This window comes from Erinaceus europaeus, chromosome 9, assembly GCF_950295315.1.
Source record: "Erinaceus europaeus chromosome 9, mEriEur2.1, whole genome shotgun sequence".
NCBI lineage: Eukaryota > Metazoa > Chordata > Mammalia > Eulipotyphla > Erinaceidae > Erinaceus > Erinaceus europaeus.
Genome location: NC_080170.1, coordinates 82,135,707 through 82,158,365, shown reverse-complemented (window position 1 = coordinate 82,158,365; position 22,659 = coordinate 82,135,707). Strand labels below are relative to the sequence as shown.

General features: G+C 35.2%; 1 protein-coding gene across 3 annotated transcripts in view; it reads right to left on the bottom strand.

Moving 5' to 3' along the window:
* GSK3B (glycogen synthase kinase 3 beta) overlaps nt 1-22,659 on the bottom strand; it is a 191,098-nt gene that overhangs the window by 45,633 nt on the left and 122,806 nt on the right. For all 3 annotated transcript variants that reach the window (XM_016192127.2, XM_007532100.3, XM_007532101.3), the window contains exons 7-8: nt 20,623-20,720; nt 7,962-8,057 (exon numbers count right to left, since the gene is read on the bottom strand). In XM_016192127.2, the coding sequence (XP_016047613.1) occupies nt 7,962-8,057; nt 20,623-20,720 (194 nt within the window). The remainder of the gene's footprint in view (nt 1-7,961; nt 8,058-20,622; nt 20,721-22,659) is intronic.

Here is a 22,659-nt window from a genome sequence, read left to right as displayed (position 1 = left end):
AGTCTCCACAGTAGCAAATAATAATTTAAAAATTATTTCACCACAGTGTATGTAAAAAAATTTTTTTGATTGCGCAATGGTGAGGCACAGTAAAGAAACATTTTAATTTTAATTTTTTATGTTCCAATGCCAGTGCGTTCATTAAAAAAATACAAAACCAAAAAAAGTTAAAATCAAAATGAAATCTAGAAGTAAAGCTCCCAAAGTAAAGTGTGTGGTCTTCTATGACCTGGATTTATTGTCCATTGACATGGCTTGGAGGGGAAATATTGGCCTGCTTTTAAAGATATGAATTCCCAATATGCTAATTTTTCTATTAATGCATTTAGTAACACAGTATAAACATTTTTTGCTAAATCATTAGTGATGATAGACAGTATTAAATATGTTTAATTTGTATTACTATAGACTTCAGGCCAGATATGTTTTTAAATTGTGTGTGCTAGGCAGGATCAGGCCACCGCGGATTATTCTCCATTTTGGATTGACTTCCCTGATAAAAAGATATTTGCTGACATTTTCATTATCTTAGGACTCTTCGGGAAATTGACATATCACCTCAGGAGTGCGGGTATAAACTTACTTTTTCTATTGTGGGCTTTGCCCCCTCATACCCTTGCACCCATTACTTAGGAAAATTAAATATAGAGCATTGTTCTCTTTTTGGAAAAACTCACTGAAAAAAATTATGTATCTTTGACCACTACAAATTCAACACAGTTCCATCTGTAAATATGCCCAATTCACCCACCAAAAGCTAAACAAAAAATATATACAATAAGCAGTACAAAGTAAGGGACAGTCACAGTTATAGGTGGCATGCATAGCAATGTACAACAACACCTAGGCACAAAGGAGCCAAATATGTCAGGGAAGTCATACGGTCTATTATGTCTAGGTATTGACAATAAAAAAAAAAAGAAAAAGAAAAGAAAAAAGCAGAACTCACCAGTAGCTGTGAATTCCCTCAGCTATTCTAAGAGAATTTAACATTCTTTTAGGATAGTTTCCAGTGGGGGAATTAAATATTTTACAAAATAAATAATCCGCGGATTAGTTTTAGTCTGCAGACTAAAATTTAGTACACAGATTAAAATCTGGCCCATAAGAATAAAAATCTCTCATGAACTAAAACACAACCAGGTGGATAAAAATAGAAAACGAGACTAAAAGAACTGAGAGCACAAAGTAAGACTAAACTGGGCCAACTAATAATTAGTACGCAGACTAAATATGGCCAGCCAAGTATGTAGCAAGGCCATGAAGAACCCAAAACATCCCTAAAAAATAACTAAATCCAAAACAAAACAAAGTAAAATAACAACAATAACAACAACAACAATAATAACAAACAAAATAAAAGCGAAAAGAAAAACTGAAAAGAAAAAAAAAACACTGACATGAACTTTTAAGTAATTCAAATACTACCTCACCTGTGCAGCAACTCATTTTCTTAAATTGAAATAAACTCATTGCAAATACCAGTCTATAGAAGAAACTAACAGAAAAAAATTAATTTTTTTTTCAAAATGAAAAGTCTCTGTGGTAGTGAGCAAATGCAAATGAGCCCTTAAGGAGTCAAATCAAAAACAAATTTGCATGTAAGTAACTAAAAAATGACAGAGGCAATTTCCCCCTTATATATCCCATGATAGACTTTGGCCATCAAATATCAAATTTCAACCTGGAACTAATTGTTATCACAACATCTAGTGCTCTTTTAAGTAACTACTTATAAACAGCAATACATTTCATATCAAGATCTAAAGTAGATTCTCTCAGCATCAGCACTCAACAATTCTACTACATTAAATAGCTAATCACAGCACTGTAAAACTGTCTTTGGGCAATGATTATTAATCTAAGTGAGTACAGAAATAGTGTTGCACCTATTCAGAACAGCCACTCCTTCCTAGTTTTCACTGTGATATGTACAACACAGTTTCTAGTCACACAAAATACAAAAATTCTCAATGTTAAAAACTGATAGACACTTCTATAGAACAGCCTTATAGGTTCTCAAGCAATCTGTGCTTCATCTAAAACCATTTTTCCATGGTAAACATAAATACAAGACTCTAATGGTAATGTCATGATTTTGATGTGCTATATTTAATAAGCCAGGTTAATTACATGATTTGTTAGAAATATAATCCTTCTCTTAACCATGATAGGTAGCATCTAATAAATTTCAACTGTAATAATCAAGGTTTGAGTTTTCCTGCACTCTATGTGTTTGTATTAGCATATAACTCTGCAATGTAATTTCTTCCTCTAATTATCATTCACTGATAAAATAGTATTGCTGACTTATTTAGAAGCATGATTTACTAAATGTCCACTTGTCTAATTTAATCTTTTCCCCCTTCTTTTTTAAGTTGCTGATTTGACAGAGTTTTCTAAGACTGTAAGATTTCAGGGGTATACATTCACATCCATATATGGAAAGTGTATGTCAATACCAGAGCTCTGTGTTTTCCTTGCCCAGTAACCACCAAAGTTCTCATAACCTAAATGTCCAAGAAGTGAGTGGTTAAAGAAGTTTTGTATATGCATACAATGCAATACTGCACAGCTAAAAGAAGCAATGAAATACGTTCTTTTACAACAATATGGATGGAACTGGAGGGAATCAATGTTAAATGAGTTAAGTAATTAATAAGGGTGAATGCTAGATAATCTCAATGATTGGTGGGACCTAAAAGACAAAGCAAGAAATAGTATTATTTCTTATTTCCATCAATATATGGGCTCTAACAAAGCAGATTTAGAGGCTCAGAAGGAGTGGTACTAAATTGGGTGTGTGTAGAGTTTTGGGGATCTAATCCCTAATGATATAAGAGGATGACAATTTGGCAAGCTAGGTGTACTATATCTTGGGGAAATGTGAAACTATACCTCTGTGACAATAAAAATCTTATGAATCAACATTTCCTCAATAAAGTGATACTGATGTTGGATAAAAATTCAAGTATGTAAGGACTGAGTTTTGTGAATAATATTTTGTGGGATACTTGATATATTTTAAATAGTATATTTTAATTTGAATAGCATATTTTAAAAAGACATCCCTTACCTGTCCAAATTAAACACTATATTTTTCCAATGAAAACCTTTTAAATTCATTGTCCAACTACATGCATTTGTGGGTGGAAAAGCTTGAGAAGTTGGGAAAGAGAATGAGTTTGAAGTTGGATGCCACAGGGAAGCTTAGGAACAAAACTAAAACTGAGTCTCTTGGTTTTTATTTGGAAAGAAAAGGTAGAATCAAGAACAGGATTGAAGTCTTTATTAAGAAAAAAAAGGCTAACTGCATATTCTGTCACTCAACTATACTGGACAGACATAAATCGGGTCTCATGATAACTCTTGTAATCATGTATCTATATGATGTCAAATTTCTTAAAGTCATGAAGAGTAGGGAAAAATTTTAAAATAGGAGTGACAGTATGCACATGCATTTTAAAAAGTTAATTTTAACAGCATGAAGATGCGAAGAAAGTGAAACTGAAAAAAAAATCAATTTGGAGTTAGAACATTAACAGTTCTATAAAATGATGATGGTTGAAACTAAGTCAGGGAAGAGATGATACAAGTCACAGAATTATACTGAAGGTAACATCTTTATATTCAGGATTATAGAATGATCCACTATGTGCATACTTTGACTATGTTTTCAAAACAACCCAGAAAAAAAGACCTAAGAACTATTTTCTACCTAAAATAAAAACAAGAACAAAAACCTTGAAGAGGAGGAGGAGAAATGCGTAAACTAGATCCCACTAGATTGTCATTTAACACATGCACATATACTTAATGCAGAATTTAGGCTTCTATTCTTCTAAGCAGTTTCATCTCTAATTCTAAATCTATTTTCACATCACTTTCTTTTGCTTCCCATCTGGCACTTATTCACTGCTGTGTGCAACATACAACCAAGTAGGCATCATTACCATTCCCATCTTCATCCACTCAGAATAATGGTTCCTATTTCAAAAAATTACCACCTGATTTGTTTCCTACTTTAACTATAAGTGTGATATATGCTGCTGTGGTTATTTACTCAATCAATAGTCAAGGGCTATTTAGTAGATGACTAAATTCTCAAGATTCTTGTCATTTACGACTTTGGGTTCATTTCAGTGTTTTGTTTTTCTGCTTGCTATCTTTCTTACATACCTGATTACCCTTGCATCATGTCTCTGTAGAAGATATTTTCTCACATGATCTTTAGTGTTTGCCTATATATATTTTCTTTTTCGAGAACATGGTTTCCAATCTTGTGGATAAAGCTGTATCATTGACAACCAGGAAATTTGCATGCTCATAGCTCAAGAAAAGTGCCTATACTAAAATATAGAGGCAAGGGCAAAGCCTAGTTTGTTCCTAGAATCCTCCTTACCTGTACAAAAGGCTCTTCTTTTTAGAGAATACCACCAATTTTTTTTTTTTTAAGGAACTCTATTGTCTGTGAAGCATATAAGAACATTTCTCAAGTAGATATCCACTATTACAGTGGAGGTGAAACTTGAGTTCCTTCTAGAGATGTAAAAATATGCATTTTCACCTTAGTAAGAGTTTGTGCTTTAATATCAATATAACCAGGAGCTGGAAGATAGTTCACCCAGTACAGAACACACTTACCATGCATAAGGACCTGGGTGTGGGCTCCTGACTGCCACATGAGAGTACCATGCAAATCAGAAGATTCACAAGTAATGGAATGGTGCTGTGGTGTCATTCTTCTTCCCATTCCCCCTCTGATTTTGGGGGAGTGGAAGAAGAAAAGGAAGGAGTCTGCTAGCAGTGAAATCGTGCAAATACAAAGCCCTGGTATAATTTTTTTTTTCCAATATAAAGATACTCTAATCATCTAGATTATGGAGTAGTACATAGAATTTCTATGCCTGAACTGGGTTTTCTGTTTATAGTCACAATAATACATTCTAATTTTATGTACTAAGAATATAACATAAGCATACTTACTATATAATAAATCTGTCTACATACCAAATGAAAACCACAAATCAATACACACTATATGAATAAAGAGTTCATAGCAATTTCTTTTCTCTTTTCTTTTAGATAGTGCCAGAGAAGCAGAGAGGAAAGGAAGAAAAACTACAGCACTAAATTTCCTTTAATGGAGTGGAATTTGGGCTCAAACCTGGATCAAGCACCTGGCAAAGCAGTGCACTAACCAAGTAACCTATTTTGCTGACCCAAACAACAAAAGTCTTATTTTTTAATATTTATTTATTTATGGAGCAAAGCAGAACTAGAGGAGCACTATGGCACACATGATACAAGGGATCAAATCTCATACCTCATCCTTGTGAGGCCAATGATGTTATCCACTGAGTCATCTACTGGACCCACAATAGTTTTAAGAAATAAAGTTGGTGGGAAAACTGAGTCATTATTCTACAAATGATACTGGAATGGAACTCTAGATAATACAAAGAGTTTTATGTAGTTTACTCCAATTTGAAAAGCATTAATACACGATATATAAATGTCGGGAGTCTATAAGGGCAAAATAAAGTATAAAACATAAAATTCACAATAAAATTTTCAGTTGGCTATATATTTAAGTATAATATTATTCCTCACACTCTATTAGCTAATAATACTTGGACTAAAGAGATAAGAATGAGGTTGGAGAGAGAGTTCATCTGATAAGGCGTGCTTTGCCATGTGTAGGCCAGGTTCGAGCCCCAAGACCACATTGGAGTGCCAATTATCATGGAATCTCTGGAGCTGTAGTATCTCTCTTCCTCTGATTCTTCCTATCTGAATAAAAAAGCAACTCAGAAGTGGTTAAGTCCTGCATGTGTGGGGTCCCAGTGACATCTCCCCTCCACCCTAAACACACTCCCCCCTAAAGGGCAAAGAAATAAAATGGAAGCAGAGGGGTGGGAGGCCACTTAGTGTGGTATGTGCCTCAATGCAAGGCCCTTGTTTGAGCCAGAGCAGTATTTAGGAGCACCATGGACAGCAAGGAGTAAGAGTCACTCCCATGGATGGTGGAGCAGTACTGAAATGTCTCTTCACTCTCTATCTCCCTCTACAAATAAAAAAAATTGCCCATGAAGCCATTGTGTGGTATTGTGCATGCTAAAGACCCTGAGTCCATTTCCCAGCACATTTAAAAAAAAAGGAAGGAGGGGGAGGGCGTATGTGGTCATGGCCCATACTAATATACTGTTGTCTAGATTAAAAACATATAAACAGACAAAAAATACAGGAACTGTTAGATTCTATGACCTAAAATTCACCATTCTGTTGACCAGAAACTCTATTTAAGGGTAATATGATGAATACTTGGATTATCCTACACCAAAAGATGTTTTTTATTAAAAATTAACATGTTAATTAAAGAAGGTATGGAAATGGAAACTCAAAAGAATACAATGACCTACATTATTCTCATTCAAACTGTATGTTAGCATAATGGACTATTTTCCTGAATTTATTAAATTCACAGAGTTCTCTTTTCTTTATCACAGATGAAATAATAGAACAAGTCATGGGTTACAAACACTAACTTAGGATAATTTTGATGAACTCAAACTACATTATCAATTTCCAAATCCTAAGATTCCCTAGGCTGAGAACTAGATGAAAGCCACTATACAGTTTCTGACCCTGATTAAAAATGAACTTTGAAGAAAATTATCAGAGAATGACTTATCTTGACTACTCAAGAGATTAAAAAATAACTTATCTTGATTACTCAAGAGATTAAGACTTCTGTTTCTTACTCAGAAAAAGCTACAACATAAAATTCCAACATGAAAAAACTGTTTTATCATTCTAAAAAGTAAATGACAAATAATAAGAGAATTTTCTATTGTTCCATGAAATTGAATTAAAATAACTGTAATCTATACAATTCACAGAGGGGGAGAGATACATGCTTTGTTTCTGAGAATCTAAATTACTTCAATTATAGCCCTAAATAATTTCAACTCCTACCACAAAAAAAACCCTGTAACCAATTAAATAAATTTACCAAGGTTCAAAACTGTTATATGGCTATCTTAAATACAGAAATTCTCTGCTTGAGCATTTTTAATCACAAAAATATATGACGAAACAAAGGAAATGGAGGTGAATGGCGCATGAAATAGAAAGAAGAGTTTTAAAAGTCTTTGCAGTTAATATATACACATAATACATGCACCAGTTTCTGAATTCATAAGATGAGGAAATTTGAGAATCATTCTAGCTTTGAGTTCTCGATATATTTTTTTCTGACATTTAACCTCGTGGATTAAACAGATATAAAAATCTTAAAGATAATTTCAAATAATGTGTCAACAAGTTTTCTGGTCAATAATTATCTATGGTCTTAGAATTGTCCACCTAACGTTGAGGCAGTATTTTTGCACTGGCTAAGTAACATGCTGTTAATATATCAATTATTTTCAGTATATATAGCCAGGTCATAACTGATTTAATGCCTGCTCTCAAAACAGTAGGAAAGTAAACAAGACAAACACACACATAATATCACCTATAGCAAGGTCTACAAATTAGTAGTTTAAAAAAATATATATAAAAATGCATGTTTTATAAACTATGTAATAATGAACCAGTGAGCATCACTAATATGTAATGAAACTGACTTCTAAACTTTAAGAGGCCAAATTTATACATAAGAACCCGGTCCTAATGAAACTGGTTTTGAAAGATGCAAGAACACTATTTCCCCTACCTACAAAGAAAAACCCAGGCTAAAAACTAGACTACAGGAAATCAAGAAGGACCAACTATATACGATCATGTATGAGAACCTGTCTTTCCATGCAAGACTACTCTGTACTTTGGTAACTGTCTAGTCTCAAAATAGTTTAAAAACAATGAGGAAACCAAAGTTTTAGTTAGCTACTAGTTAATGTGGTTTAAAAAACAAAAATCAAACAAACAAAACCCTAAAAAACTTCATTGTGACTCACCTTAGTCCAAGGATGCGCCTTAATTTGAGGGAATTTAAATTCTGTGTAGTTTGGGTTCATTTCTCGAATTTGCTCCCTTGTTGGTGTCCCCAAAACCTAGAAAAACAAAGCAAGTTACTGTGATTTTCTAAACACTTAAAATAGTTTTGATATGTTAATGTGCTGTAATTAATAGCAAAAGGAACTGCAATTATAAAATACACAACTTGTTAAAAAGAACAGACTCTCTGGGAGACTTTTAATTTGAAACTGTATGTCTCATGCTATACCTTGATGATGATGACCAGGCTGAAAAAAAAATTCAAGTAAATAGCAGGCATCTTTACTCTACATAGAAAAACAATTGCAGGGGTAGATAACATAATGGTTATGCAAAGAGTCTCTCATGCCTGAACCTCTGAAATCTCAAGTTCAATCCCCTTTACTACCATAAGCTAGAGCTGAATAGTGCTCTGTTATATATATATATGTATATGTATATATATATTTATATATGTAAAAGAATCTATTGCAATGATATCCCCTGTGTACAAGAAACTATGCTACGATACAAGGACACCACAAAGAATAAGAAGCTTCTTGTTAGGATAAATTCACACCTATGTATCTAAATGGATTTGGCTGAAAAAGATAAATAATCGGTTGTCAGAAAAAAAACATGACGCTATTTTTGCATAGGAAAATCATAAAAAATATGTAACAACTTCCAACAACCCAACATAAATAAGCAAGCACCTTGAACACCTTTGTAGCCCTAGGATTTAGTATAAAACAAGCTTGTTCAAATAAAATATTAAACTACTTATATATATATCAAGGGTAGGTACACAGAGGAGAGGAGTTTAAGTACTTGAACTGTGTGTATGACTAACAAATTATCAGTTATATTTTTGTTGTTGATTCTATCTAGATTTCATTAAAACATTCAGAATTCAATCCATATTATAAGTTTTGTTTTTCAAAAGACATACTTGAAAAAATTAAAACTCCATGAGTGAAAACATTTGCAAAAAATGGTATCACACACAGGACATCTATTTAGAATATACTGAAAACTACTATCAGGTCAGAGAGATAACTCAGTGGATAGGTTACCTGCCTTGTTATGCACATGAAATTTGACCCTCAGCACCATATAGTACTGGAGGTACTATATCAAGGAAGGAAGTACTGGTCCTATGGTCCTTCACTCACCACTACCCCCACCCCCCCTTTGAATGAAGATGCAGATTGGAGTAATGAAATTACACACACACATGTACCTAACCTAGTATTAACAGTCTATCTGGATTTATTCTTATTTACCCACTTTTCAGACTCTATAAAATAAATGAGTCAGAGGGGCCAAGCAGTGGCTCACCTGGTTAAGTGCACACATTACAATGTGCAAGGACCCAGGTTCAAGTCCCTGGTCTCCACCTGAAGTAGGAAAGCAGTGGTAAAATGTTGTCTCTCTGCCTCTGTCTCGTTCCTTCTCTATCTCCCCCTCCTACTCATTTTTATTTTTAAATATTTTTTTAATATTTATTTTATTTATTTATTCCCTTTTGTTGCCCTTGTTTTATTATTGTTGTTATTATTGTTGTTGTTGGATAGGACAGAGAGAAATGGAGAGAGGAGGGGGAAGACAGAGGGGGGGGAGAAAGACACCTGCAGACCTGTTTCACCACTTGTGAAGCGACTCCCCTGCAGGTGGGGAGCTACCCTTTTTTTTTTTTTCTTTCCTTTGCCTCCAGGGTTATTGCTAGGGCTTGGTACCTGCATCCTAGAGCCCACCTTTCTCATTGTGTTGCCCTTACTATTACCCTTACTGTTGTTGCCATTGCTGCTGTTGTTGGATAGGACAGAGAGAAATCAAGTGAGGAGGGGAAGACAGAGAGGAAGAAAGATAGACACCTGCAGACCTGCCTCACTGCCCGTGAAGTGATCCCCCTGCAGGTGGGGAGGCAGGGGCTCAAACCGGGATCCCTCCACCGGACCTTGCGCTACACGTCGTGCGCACTTAACCTGCTGTGTTACCACCCAGTGACCCCCTCCACTCTAAATTCCTGTCTATATCCAGTAATATGTAAATAAATAAGTCCAGAAGCACATTGTTCTACACTAAGTATGAAGTGGAAAACACCATGATTTGGAAAACAACAACTGAATGTTAACAGAAAATAAGGAGGGGATAATGGATGACTGGCAGCATTAAAGACTGAAAGGTAAATAAATTACAGATTATGATTACTCAACAAACATGAACTATTTTAACACATTAAATATCCCAGTTATTAAGTTTTTATTAGGCTCAGAGCCTATTTCTACCTAATTTACTCAAAATCTATGAAATATTTGCAATTGTATAACCAATATCTCATTTTATAGGTAAAAAAAAAAAGTTTGACATGAACTTCTTCATTTCAGACACAAGTGTCACCTTGATTTTAAAAGAGAGATAATGATTTCTCTGGTGTATTGCACCAAAGTAAGAGATTCTGGGGTGGGGGGAAGGTTCATATGCTGGAACATGATGGCATATGAGGGCCTAGACGGGGGTTGAATCGATAGGCGGAAAACTGAGAAATGTGAACACGGGTAGATGGCATAATGGTTATGCAAAGAGACCCTTATTCCTGAGGCTCCAAGGTCTCAGGTTCATGGTGAATTCACCTTCTTTACCCCATCTTGGATGGAGCTTGAAGAAATCATGTTAAGTAAGGTAAGTCAGAAACAAAAGGATAAATATAGGATGATCTCACTAGTGGAAGTTGAAAAACAAGATCAGAAGGGAATACACTAAGCAGAACTTGGACTGGCATGGGTGTATTGAACCAAAGTAAGACTCTTGGGTGGATGGGGAGGGTTCAGGTCCTGAAACATGATGGTGATGGCAGAAGAGGACCTAGTTGGGGTTGCATTATGGAAATGTTATGCACGTATAAACTATTGTATTTTACTGTTGACTGTAAACCATTAATCCCCCAATAAAGAGATTTTTAAAATGATTAAAACTTTATATCATATAGATATATCTATCTTTATAGATATGGTTTTATTTGTAAATTTTCTCAGAACTATTATCTCCACAACTTAAAGTAAATGAAATGGCACATAAATGTTGAAGTACTTTTCTTTAAGTATGACACCACACAACTAAAATACATTAAAAATCACAATAGGGCCTGTTTAAAAAGTTTACTTAGATGTGTCTTACTTTTGCCATGATAGCAACCCATGTTTGAATTCAGCCGCCACTCAAAAGAACTTTTGGTGCTGTGGTACCTCCTGCCCCGACCCTGCCTCTTCTATCTGAAAACGTCATCCTGGAGAGGTGAAGCCCAGGTCACAGTAACAAAATAATCAAATAATACTGGGAAGAATATGCATTCCTAGGTCATGGAATAAAACTTTTCCATTTATTATATAAGGATAAGAAGCACGTATTCCAAAGCGCAAGGACCGGCGTAAGGATCCTGGTTCGAGCCCCCAGCTCCCTATCTGCAGGGAAATTGCTTCACACGCAGTGAAGCAGGTCTGCAGGTGCCTATCTTTCTCTCCCCCTCACTATCTTCCCTTCCTCTCTCCATTTCTCTCTGTCCTATCCAACAACAACAACAATAATAACTACAACAATAAAATAACAAGGGCAACAAAAGGAAATAAATAAATAAAAATTTTAGAAAAGAAGCACTTATTCTTTGATGTTCTATTCTGGAACATCATGCAGGATAGGAGTGGAAGAAAAATCCAAAAAATTAGAGATCAGTCAGCTACACCCCTTTGGATACTGCTCTATCTTCATGAAGATTAGATAATTAACTGAACCTAGTCCCATTAAATTTTTTTGTAACTTTCCTCATTAATTTATAGGTACAACTTTATATAGTTATCATTAGATATTATTTCCTCATAACAAAACCAAAAATCATCTGAGGGTCTGACATACATTTATTTTCAAAGTCTTGTTTTGATTAACTCAACACCAGAGGTCGCCAAACATCAGTAATAGAGTTGAATGTGCAGCCTCTAAAATAAGAGGTCACCTATGTATTCTAGAGGAATTCTCATGGAATTTTTCAAGGAAGTAAATAGTAAATGGGAAGTGAGCAGAAAAGAACAAGTTTACAAAAAAAAAAAATAGAACAAGTTTACAATGTAATAGATTTCTCAATTACCACAACGAGGGCTCATAGCTATGATATAAAAATTTTAAGATAGGGGTGTCAGAGAAATGGCTCAGAGGTAGAGTTCCTGCCTCACATGTGTGCGGAACTGGGTTCTATTCTTGGCCCTACATGTGAGCAGCAAGGAGAACTCCACAGAAGAAGAAAAGATACTCTGAATATTCTATCTCTTATTCAGGAAGAGAGAAAGGAAGGGAGAGACAGAGAAAGGGAGAGGGAGAGAGGGAAAGAAATGAAGAGAGAGAAAGAGAAAAGAGTTTGGCCAAGGAGGCGGCTCAGTGATCATTCATATGTATGGCATCATGGGTTGTATCAGTGGCACAAGTAAAAAAACAAAAGTAATTAAATTAGACACCTATATTAGGCCATCTTTCATAAAACTGCAAATTTATCCATGAAGCCCTGCTAAGGAGAAACAATGAGATTTTTTAAAAAACGAAATATTCTACATTGAATCTTAATTTTAACTTTGAAAGTGAAAGCTATAAAGTTGTCTTGATTACAACTTAGATCTTGAAAATTGAAAATACTTTAGAATTAATTATAAAGTTTTCTTTTAGTAAAACATCATAGATATTCAAAAATTCAGGAGCAGATTATGTAGGATCAACAAGAGCATAGCTATGTTAAACACATGCAGAAACCTATAATGCTTACTAATTTCCATGCAATTTAGAATTTAAAATTTAAATTTAAAATTTAAAATTTAGAATTATTCTGTGCATACACACACCCCACCCCATATAATCTTTAACTTCAAGTGCAGAACTTCAGGCCAGCAAATGGAACAGTAAACTATTACTGATATTTCATGTTCCTTGGATAGTTTCACTTAAAACTAAAAAATGAATCTAGAAGGTAGAGATCAAAATTTCTGGGATGTCAATTTAATTACAATATCATTTTTAAAACAACTATAGTCAGTGACCTCAGAAACATTAGACCTATGTATGTAAGATGATAAGGTAACATATAAATGAAATTAGTGTTTTGTTTCAGAGCTGTCTTATCAATTGATCATGGACCAATCTGTAATAAGCACTAAATAAAGTATTAAATCACCAGTAACCAATTGACAGTTTCTATTAAAATCTATTAAGTGATCATACACATATATTAGCAGAAACTAAGATATAAAGCCAAGATGTAGTGATGAAAGCTTTTAAAGGTATGCAAGGTAGCCAAGTAGCTGACTCAGTAGCTAGAGCACAGCACTGGTACCAGTACCCTGGCACCACAGATAACACGGTGATGCGCTGGTGAGTCAGTCTGTATATCTCAAAGTAAGTAAAAATAAAAATAAAAAAAATAATAATAATAAGTAAAGATATAATAAGAAGCAAGAAGTAAGAACTTATCAGATATTGAATTAGTTTGCTGAGTGATTTCATTTTACTGTGTATGAGTTAATATTAGTGACAAGAAGAATAAATTATTACAAAAGACTAAACCATATTAGTATGGAAATTACAACTCTAGTAATGTAAATACAAAAATAAAATGACAACATACTCAAGAGAAGTGTAGTGTGGCAAGCTCAAATACATCAAATAAAGGCTTGTAATAAGAGAAATGCTTAATCCCCCAATAAAGGAGGAAAAATAATTAATGAAAAAAATTAATTAAATTATGAATTTGGAAGTACAAAAAAAGAGAAATGCTGAGTGGTTATGTATTAGAGCAGGGGTCAGTAAATTACGGTCTGATAACTGTTTTTATAAGTATATACAATGATGCACTGGTTGTAGAGATAATCATTTATAATCAGTTTGACAGATAACATTAAAGAAAACTGTTAGAGCTACCCAAAAGAACTATTCTTAAAATTAGGTTTATTTAACAAAAAGTATCCTATTATAATTACATTTCAAATTTCAATAAATAATGTATTTTCTCTCTTGTGATATAATTATCTATATAATGGTCTTGTTTTGATGTTTTAATTCATAAAACCTAAAACATTTTAATCACTTTATTGGGGGGGGTAGTTTACAGTACAGCTGCTTGGCACAGGGGTACAATTTCTCATTTCCCCAGGATAGGTGTATGCAAAACAATCTCACATCCAACTTAGAACCATTTCCACTATCATGTACCAGGACTCCAAGATCCCCACCTCCTCCCACCCCTCACCATCCTCCTTCCTAGGAGGCCTTTGCTTTGGTGTGCAATACACGAAACCCAGTCAAGTTTTACTTTGTGTTTTCCCCTTCGATTCTTGCTTCTTGATTCTATGAGTGAGGTCATCTAGTATTTATCTTTCTCTTTTTAAAACCTAAAATAATAGATGGAGCAATGTACAAGAACTCTGCTTACTCCTGTATTAGAACACTAATTAAAGAAAAATTATTAAAACCTAAATTTCTGCAAATAGTTTGGGAATCAAGAAGGAAGTAGATATAGTGAAAAAATATTAAATATTCAATATGAGACTAAAAGATGGTCACTAGACAACATAGTGGTCTGAGGTACAAATCATAAAAATTGCATAGGTAGTAAAGAACACTCTTGATCACACAATGGTCTTTCCAACTGTACTTGTACATATGACAAAACATGATGTCATCCTGCCAAAAGTAGTATATATACTTCTTTTTAAAATTAAATTAATTAATTTATTTTCCCTTTTGTTGCCCTTGTTTTTTTTATTGTAGTTATCGTTGTTGTTACTGATGTCGTTGTTGTTAGATAGGACAGAGAGAAATGGAAAGAGAAGGGGAAGACAACAAAGGGGAGAGAAATAGAGACACTTGCAGACCTGCTTTACTGCCTGTAAAGTAACTACCCTGCAGGTGGGGACTGGGGGCTTGAACCAGGATCCTTATGCCGGTCCTTGCGCTTCATGCCATATGTGCTTAACCCACTGTGCTATCGTCTGACTCCTGTATATATACTTCTTAATCTTATTTATTTTGGAAAGAGACATAAAGAAATTGAGAAAGGAGGGGGAGGAAGAGACATCTGCAGCTCTACTTTACCTCTTGTTAAACTTTTCCCATTGCAAATGGGGCTTAGGGGTTTGAACCTAAGTCCTTGCACATTGTAATGTGTGCGCTCAACCAGCTGTCCCACCACCCAGCCCACTCAAAGTAGTGTATTTCTTTTTATATAAAAAAATGTATAAGCATTTTAAAGTAACTCTTTTGTACAACTGACAAAAGCTAAGGACTTTTGTTTCAAAATAATAAATATAAATCAAAGCTGCTCAGGTTCAGAATGGGCTATATTCCAAACCAGCAATCTGATGTTATAAGTATTCAAGAAAACAAAGGAAAACTATATGTCTGGAATGTAACTAAAGTTTTACTCTGAATGGAGGACTGGACTACATGAACTCTAAGGAGATTTTCAATTTCACAATTCTATGAAATTATCTACATAATCGAAAACGAAATCCAAAAGACAGTAAGTATTATTGCTTTGATCAAACCTCAGAATGCACCAATGGTGGTGGTGGGGGGTAGGGACAGGACAAGACAGGACAGGACACAATCTTTTGGTGGTGAGAATGGTGTTGATGTACACTCCTATTAACTTGCAGTCTCATAAATCACTATTAATATGAAGAGGGAAAACTGACTGAATGTTTCAAACTTTTAAACGCACAGGCCAGAGGCTGAGTATATGTTTCTTCAATTTAAGCACTTAAGACTTCATACTGGTAATCACACAGAATTTTAATGGCGGGTTCAAATTGTTAATACATTTCTAATAATGTCTTGTTTTTTTGAAATGTTGACCCTCCTAAAAGCTTAGAACAGGGAGAACAGAAACAACCAGTAGTGATACTTTATAAGATACAGCTATATATAAATAACATCAAAGGACATAAATTATGTTGAGGTCATATATGATACAGCAAATCCTAACAATGGGATTTTCAAAGTTAACCCAATTGCCAAATAATTTGACTATAGCAATAACTATCTATTGCTTTCTTAAATCCTATGACAGCAGGAAACTCCTGCTTCCTCTATAAAGCCCATATTTCCCCCAGTCCTGGAACCTCTAAGGTGTGGCTAACTTTCCTGCATGCTTCCATCAATTCATAACAACTGATACTGCATCTGCTGATCCCTATTCAATGCAATGAGTACCACCTCAGCATGCTTCATTTCAGTGTGTCCAGAGATGTCAGGCGTGGAATGTCAACACTTCAGAATCACTACTTCGGTGAGACCTTTCCTTTCTCATAAGACTCTTTAACTCCATTTCGGGTAGTTCACTGCCTAACAAAACCCCAAAGCCTAGATATAGACCAGGTCCCATGAGATAGGGCATATGTACATATGTATCCATAAATGAGGGCAAAATATATACCTGAAAGCAAAAAGTGCACAATAGTTTGCAGTGAGTCAATAAATGTTGCAAGCAAGTAGAAAGACCTAAAAAGACACCATAAAGTTCATAATGAAATAGTTTCTACTTAGACCTAGATACCCTCCACACCTACTTCCTATTTCACTTCCCTCAATCACTCCAAAGTTAACCTTATCAAAGTGAGGACTACAAAAGCTTAATAAGGGCAAGAGACTGGCATAATTTAATACTGACTCTTTGGTCACTGGCAGGCCACCCCATCATCTGGGTCCCTAGTCGGGGAGTCCTGGGATTCCCATACAGACATGATGGGCCTAGACCTCAAACAGAACCCTCTCTTCACTGTCACTGGTCATCTCCATCAGGAATAACACAATCGACCCCTTTGTGGGCCCCTATAGGACCTTTCCCTACGTGGGGATTAATAATGGTGGGGACTGTTCCATTCTCCAAAGGGAGGTTGGACAACATACTGTACCTACTACCTGAAGAAGATGGGTCCTGAAATTGGTGCAACTTGGAACGTTCCTACTAATGACCATAGAATGCAAGCTCAGACCTACTCTCTTCCTACTCTCTTCTTCTCTGATCCAGCTTTCTAGTCCTTTTTCCAGCCATGACATCATCTCCCCAGACAATAGCTTGGGTCCACCTGCATATCAGATGTCAGTCTCAGACAAAAACTAGTGAAGTCATGGGCACTTTGAAATACACCTAAAAGAGAACTACTAGCTTTTTCCAAAACGGAGACCCCAAATCTTCATTTGCAATATTCCAGCCTTTAGGTTCATGATCAGTCAACAATTTGTTTGGCTTATATGTTAACTCTCTTTTTAGCCACCAGGTTCTAGACACTACCATGATGCCAACTGGACTTCTCTGGGCAGACAACCCCACCAATGTGTCCTGGAGCCCCACTTCCCCAGAGCTCTGTCCTATGAGAGGCAGGCTGAGAGTATGGATCAACCAGTCAATGCCCATGTTCAGCGAGGAAGCAATTACAAGAAGCCAGACCTTCCACCTTCTGCACCCCGTAATGACCCTGGGTCCATACTCCCAGAGGGTTAAAAAATAGGAAAGCTAACAGGGGAGGGGATGGGATACGGAGTTGTGGTGGGAATTGTGTGGAATTGTACTCCTCTTGTCCTATGGTCTTATCAGTGTTTCCATTTTATAAATAAAAATTTAAAATAAAAAAAAAGGATTCACCAATCCAGGTTTATATATGTAATTACTAGATTTTAGAAAGAGAGTTTATGATCTCAAATACTATAAACTTAAAAAGCTAAATTTAAGACACAAAACCTCAGTTCTACATTTATTAAGAGATAATATTAATCCTAACATAATATTTTAAATCTGGTATAGTCAGTAAAAGTACTGACATATATAATAGATGATGTTGCATCCATAAGTCAAAATTCTATCCCTATTAATCATATAACTACACATGCAGGAATTCATTCTTTTGTTTTCTAAATATCTTTTCTGGTCCATATTGGGACCTCACAACTCTTTAAATATTTTCAAATAGAAAGAGAGGGAAAATAGAGAGAGAGAAAAAAAACACGCCGTAGTACCAGAACTTCCTTCAGCACAGTGGTGGCTGAACTCCTCAATGCTTTTGTGCCAATATAATTATAATAATAATCCTTCACCAGAGGATTTGAAGCAATGAGTACACAATGGGGACCAGGTTCTGCTTTTAATCATACACATGTTAGTATTCTCATCATTTTTAAGTATTTAAAAAACTGATACAAACTTTTCTTGCATCAAATAGCCTAAAATAACTTTCCTGAGTTCATACAAAAGAATAAGCCAAATAGAAACCAAAAGGCTAGACTCATATTTCTTCTATAATTGGACTTGCTATGTTACTGTAAATCATTTTCTTGATTTTAAGTTTCTCATGGAATGCCACACAAATGATGCTACACTAGCAACAAAATTCCTTCCAGTTTAAAACTTCTGTATTTGTGGCACAGAGTAGTAACATGGATCAGGAAACACAACCCAACCATATGTTGTCTGCAGGAATCCTTCCTAACTCAACAAGACAAACACAGACTCCAAGTGAAAGGATGGAAAACTATTATACAAGCCAATGGACCACAAAAAAGGGGCAGGAACAGCTATCCTCATATCTAACATGACAGACATTAAATAAAATAAAAAAAGATAGGGATGGACATTACTTAATGTTCAGAGGATCAGTCAATCAAGAGGACTTAACAATTATTAACATTTATGCAACCAATGAGAGGCCACCTAAATACATCAAACATCTACTGAAAGAGGTACAATAATATATTAACAGCAACACAGTAATAGTAGGGGATTTCAACATTCCTTGGATGTTAGACCAGAAACTATCAAATACTTATGTGGAAAATACTGGCAGATCTTTTTTCCATCTAAATTTTAAAGACATCTTCAATGAAACGAATCCAATTACAAAGAAGACTAAATAAAAAATAAACCGATAGGACTACATCAAATTGAAAGGCTTCTTTCTGCACTGCAAAAGAAACCAATACCCAAACAAAGAGACCTCCCACAGACTGGGAGAAGATCTTTACATGCCATACATCAGACAAGAGGTTAATAACCAAAATATATAAAGAGCTCGCCAAACTCAGCAACAAGAACACAAATGACCTCATCCAAAAATGGGGAGAGGATATGAATAGAATATTCACCAAAGAAGAGATTCAAAAGTCCAAACATAAGAAACAATGATCCAAGTCATTGATTGTCAGAGAAATGCAAATAAAGACAACAATGAGATACCACTTCACTCCTGTAAAAATGTCATAAACCAGAAAAGACAGCAGCATCAAATGCTGGAGAGGTTGTGGGGACAAAGGAACCCTTTTGCACTTCTGGTGGGAATGTAAATTGTTCCAGCTTCTGTGGAGAACAGTCTGGAGAACTCTCAAGAAGACTAGAAGTGGACCTACCCTATGACCCTACAATTCCTCTCCTAGGCATATATCCTAAGGAACCAAACACAACCATCAACAAAGATTTGTGTATACCTATGTTCATAGCAGCACAATTTGTAATAGTCAAAATCTGGAAGCAACCTAGGTGTCCAACAACAGATGAGTGGCTGAGAAAGTTATGGTCTATATACACAATGGAATACTACTCAGCATTAAAATGGTGATTTCCTTTTCTTCACCCCATCTTGGATGGAGCTTGAAGAAATCATGTTAAGTGAGATAAGTCAGAAAGAGAAGGAAGAATTATGGGATGGTCTTACTCATAGGCAGAAGCTGAAAAAACAAGATCAGAAGAGAAAACTCAAGTAAAACTTGAACTGGACTTTGTGTATTGCTCCAATGTAAAAGACTCTGGTGTGTGTGTGTGGGGGGAAGAGTACAGGTCCTGGAAAAGGCTGACAGAGGACCTAGTGGGGGTTGTATTGTTATGTGGAAGACTGAGAAATGTTATGCATGTACAAGCTATTGTATTTACTGTCGACTGTAAAACGTTAACCCCCCAATAAAGAAATTTTAAAAAGAGTAACAACTTAAAAAAAAAAAAAAGATCAGAAGGGAAAACACTAAGCAAAACCTGGACTGGAGTTGTTGTATTGCACCAAAGTAAAAGACTGAGGGGCCTGAGGGGGGATGTTCAGGTCCTGGAACATGATGGCAGAGGAGGGCCTAGTGGGGTTGAATTATTATATGGAAAATTGGGCAATGTTATTATGCATAAACTGTTATATTTTGCTGTCAGCTGTAAACCATTAATCCCCCAATAAAGAAATTAAAAACAAATTCTGTACTTGTTTGTTTCATTTTATGTGATAATGGGGATGGAACTTGGGACAGCCATTGTAAGAAAGCATATCTACTGTTGAGTCACTCCCCTGGTTTTATTATTATTATCACTATTACTATGATGACAACAATTATTTTAACCAGAGCACTGCTCAAATAAACCTTATGGTGGTGCCAGTGTTTGAACCTGGAATCTCTGATGGCACACACATGGAAGTCTGTTACCCAACTACTGGTGCTATGTCCCGGTCCTGTATATGTTTATGAGACCACAGAACCCCTCTTCGCACTGCTGTTCTTAACTTTGTGCACAAAATCCATGAGGTCAACAATCTGCTCTGTGACATGCCTGGCCCCAAAATTCTGATGCAACCAGCTCACCTTGATAATTTCCACCAACTGATCCACACCACTATCCCCTGGAAATATTGGTTGTCCTAGCAATAGTTCAGCCAGTACACAACCTGCAGACCATACATCTGAAAAGAAAATAAAGGTGTATTAATGCTTTGTAGCTTAAACTACATTAAAAATGTTCAAATACATATTCTAATTTTACTCTAGAGAGTAAATATCAGAAGTAAAATGTCATATCAACTGAAAGAGAGATGGGGAAAAGTTACAAGAACAAATGCATCTTTTTAAATTGTCAAACTTACTAATGAGGATATAGGGAATAAGAACATTCCAATCTAAGCGTCAAGTCTATTTAATTTTTAAATGTCAAGTATTCAAGTCTTTAATAACCAGGACAGGAAATTATAGTAACAAAACATACAACAAAATTATCTACTTATACTTCAAAATAAGTGAAGTGATACAATTTCTGCACATTAGCAGTGCTTACATCACTGATCAGTAGGCAAATATCCAGTCTCTTGTTCACAAGGCACTAAAGCATATGTAAATGAAAAAAGCTCCAAGGCTTATAGTTAACTTTTGTGCTGCAACATGACTGACAGAAAGATGTATATAAATATTATTATCATTACGGCTAGAGGGGTATGTCAGCATGAAAATGTAGTACTTGTAATAAGGGTTTTTTGGCTTTTCTTTTCTTTTTAACAGTGCCATGGCATATGGTTTAGAGGGTAAGGTACATATCTTAATTATCATGTGTAAGGCCATGGGTTTGACTCCCAATACCACATGGGAGCACTCCTCTCTGTCCTATCCAATAAAAATGGGGAAAATGGACACCAGGAACAGTGGATTCGTAGTGCCAGCACCAAGCTCCAGCAATAACTCTGGAGGTGGAAAATTAGTTAATTAATTATAATTTTTTGAAAAGCTCATGTGGGAGACCTTAGTTCACTCCCAAGCATTGTATAAAAAAAAAATAAATGATAAACAATGAATAATTATTACTATCACTTATGATATAAGGTAGAGGAATATATTTTATTTCACAAATTACAAAATTTAAGTCATAGTGGAAATCACAATCATGAGAAAACTAAAAACTTTAAAAAGCACTACCAAGTGAGAGGAGAAATTATATAGTCACTCTATTTATAACACACCATTAAGACTACCTGCAAGGAAACCTAATTTTCAGTTTCTGTATGCCTGAGGTTTCTATTTCTGGGTTTTACATGAACAATAAAGTGCTTTAGGGAGGTGAACATAAATCATTGCTAGGTTTTATCATCTACTGGTAGAGAAGATTAGTGAATGAATAGTGGATATGATAGATAGTTCAATTGGTATGATGCTACCAAAAGGGATTTGGCAGTTTCTGCTCCAGTGACTATAACTTACTGACCTAGAAAAATAATGGTACCAAATTCTTTAAGAATTTCTCTATAGTGGTCCAGGAGGTGGCACAGCAGATACTAAAGTGTTGGCCTCTCAAGCATGAAGTCTTGAATTCAATCCCTGGCAGCACATGTACCACATTGATATCTGGTTCTTTTTCTCTCTCCTTCTTTCCCTCTCATAGGTAAAATATATAAAGAATTTTTCCTATAGTTCCAAGCAATGATAACCAAGACACCTGTCCACCAAATGTTTAAAACAAATATGAAAATGTTCTAGAGAATCTTTATTACATTTAAAGCCAGTAAGTGTTACAATTACATTAGGCTATAACTAGAATACTAATGGTTCTGGCTACATTGTCTTATTTAGAAACAGAGAAATGCTTAAGTAAAAAAGATGTATTAAGGAGCCAAATGTGGTGTACCTGGTTGAGTGTACAGGTTACAGTGCACAGAGACTCAGGTTCAAAGTCTGCAGGTGTCTCTCTGTCTCTCTCCCTCCTCCTACTTCTCAATTTCTGATTGTCTCTATCCAATAAATAGATAATAAAATGTTTTTAAAAAGATGTATTAAATAAATATGTTATTTGATCTAGGTTTAGTAATACTCCTCTAATTAGCTAATTTAATGGGAGGCAATAGTACTTATTCATTACTA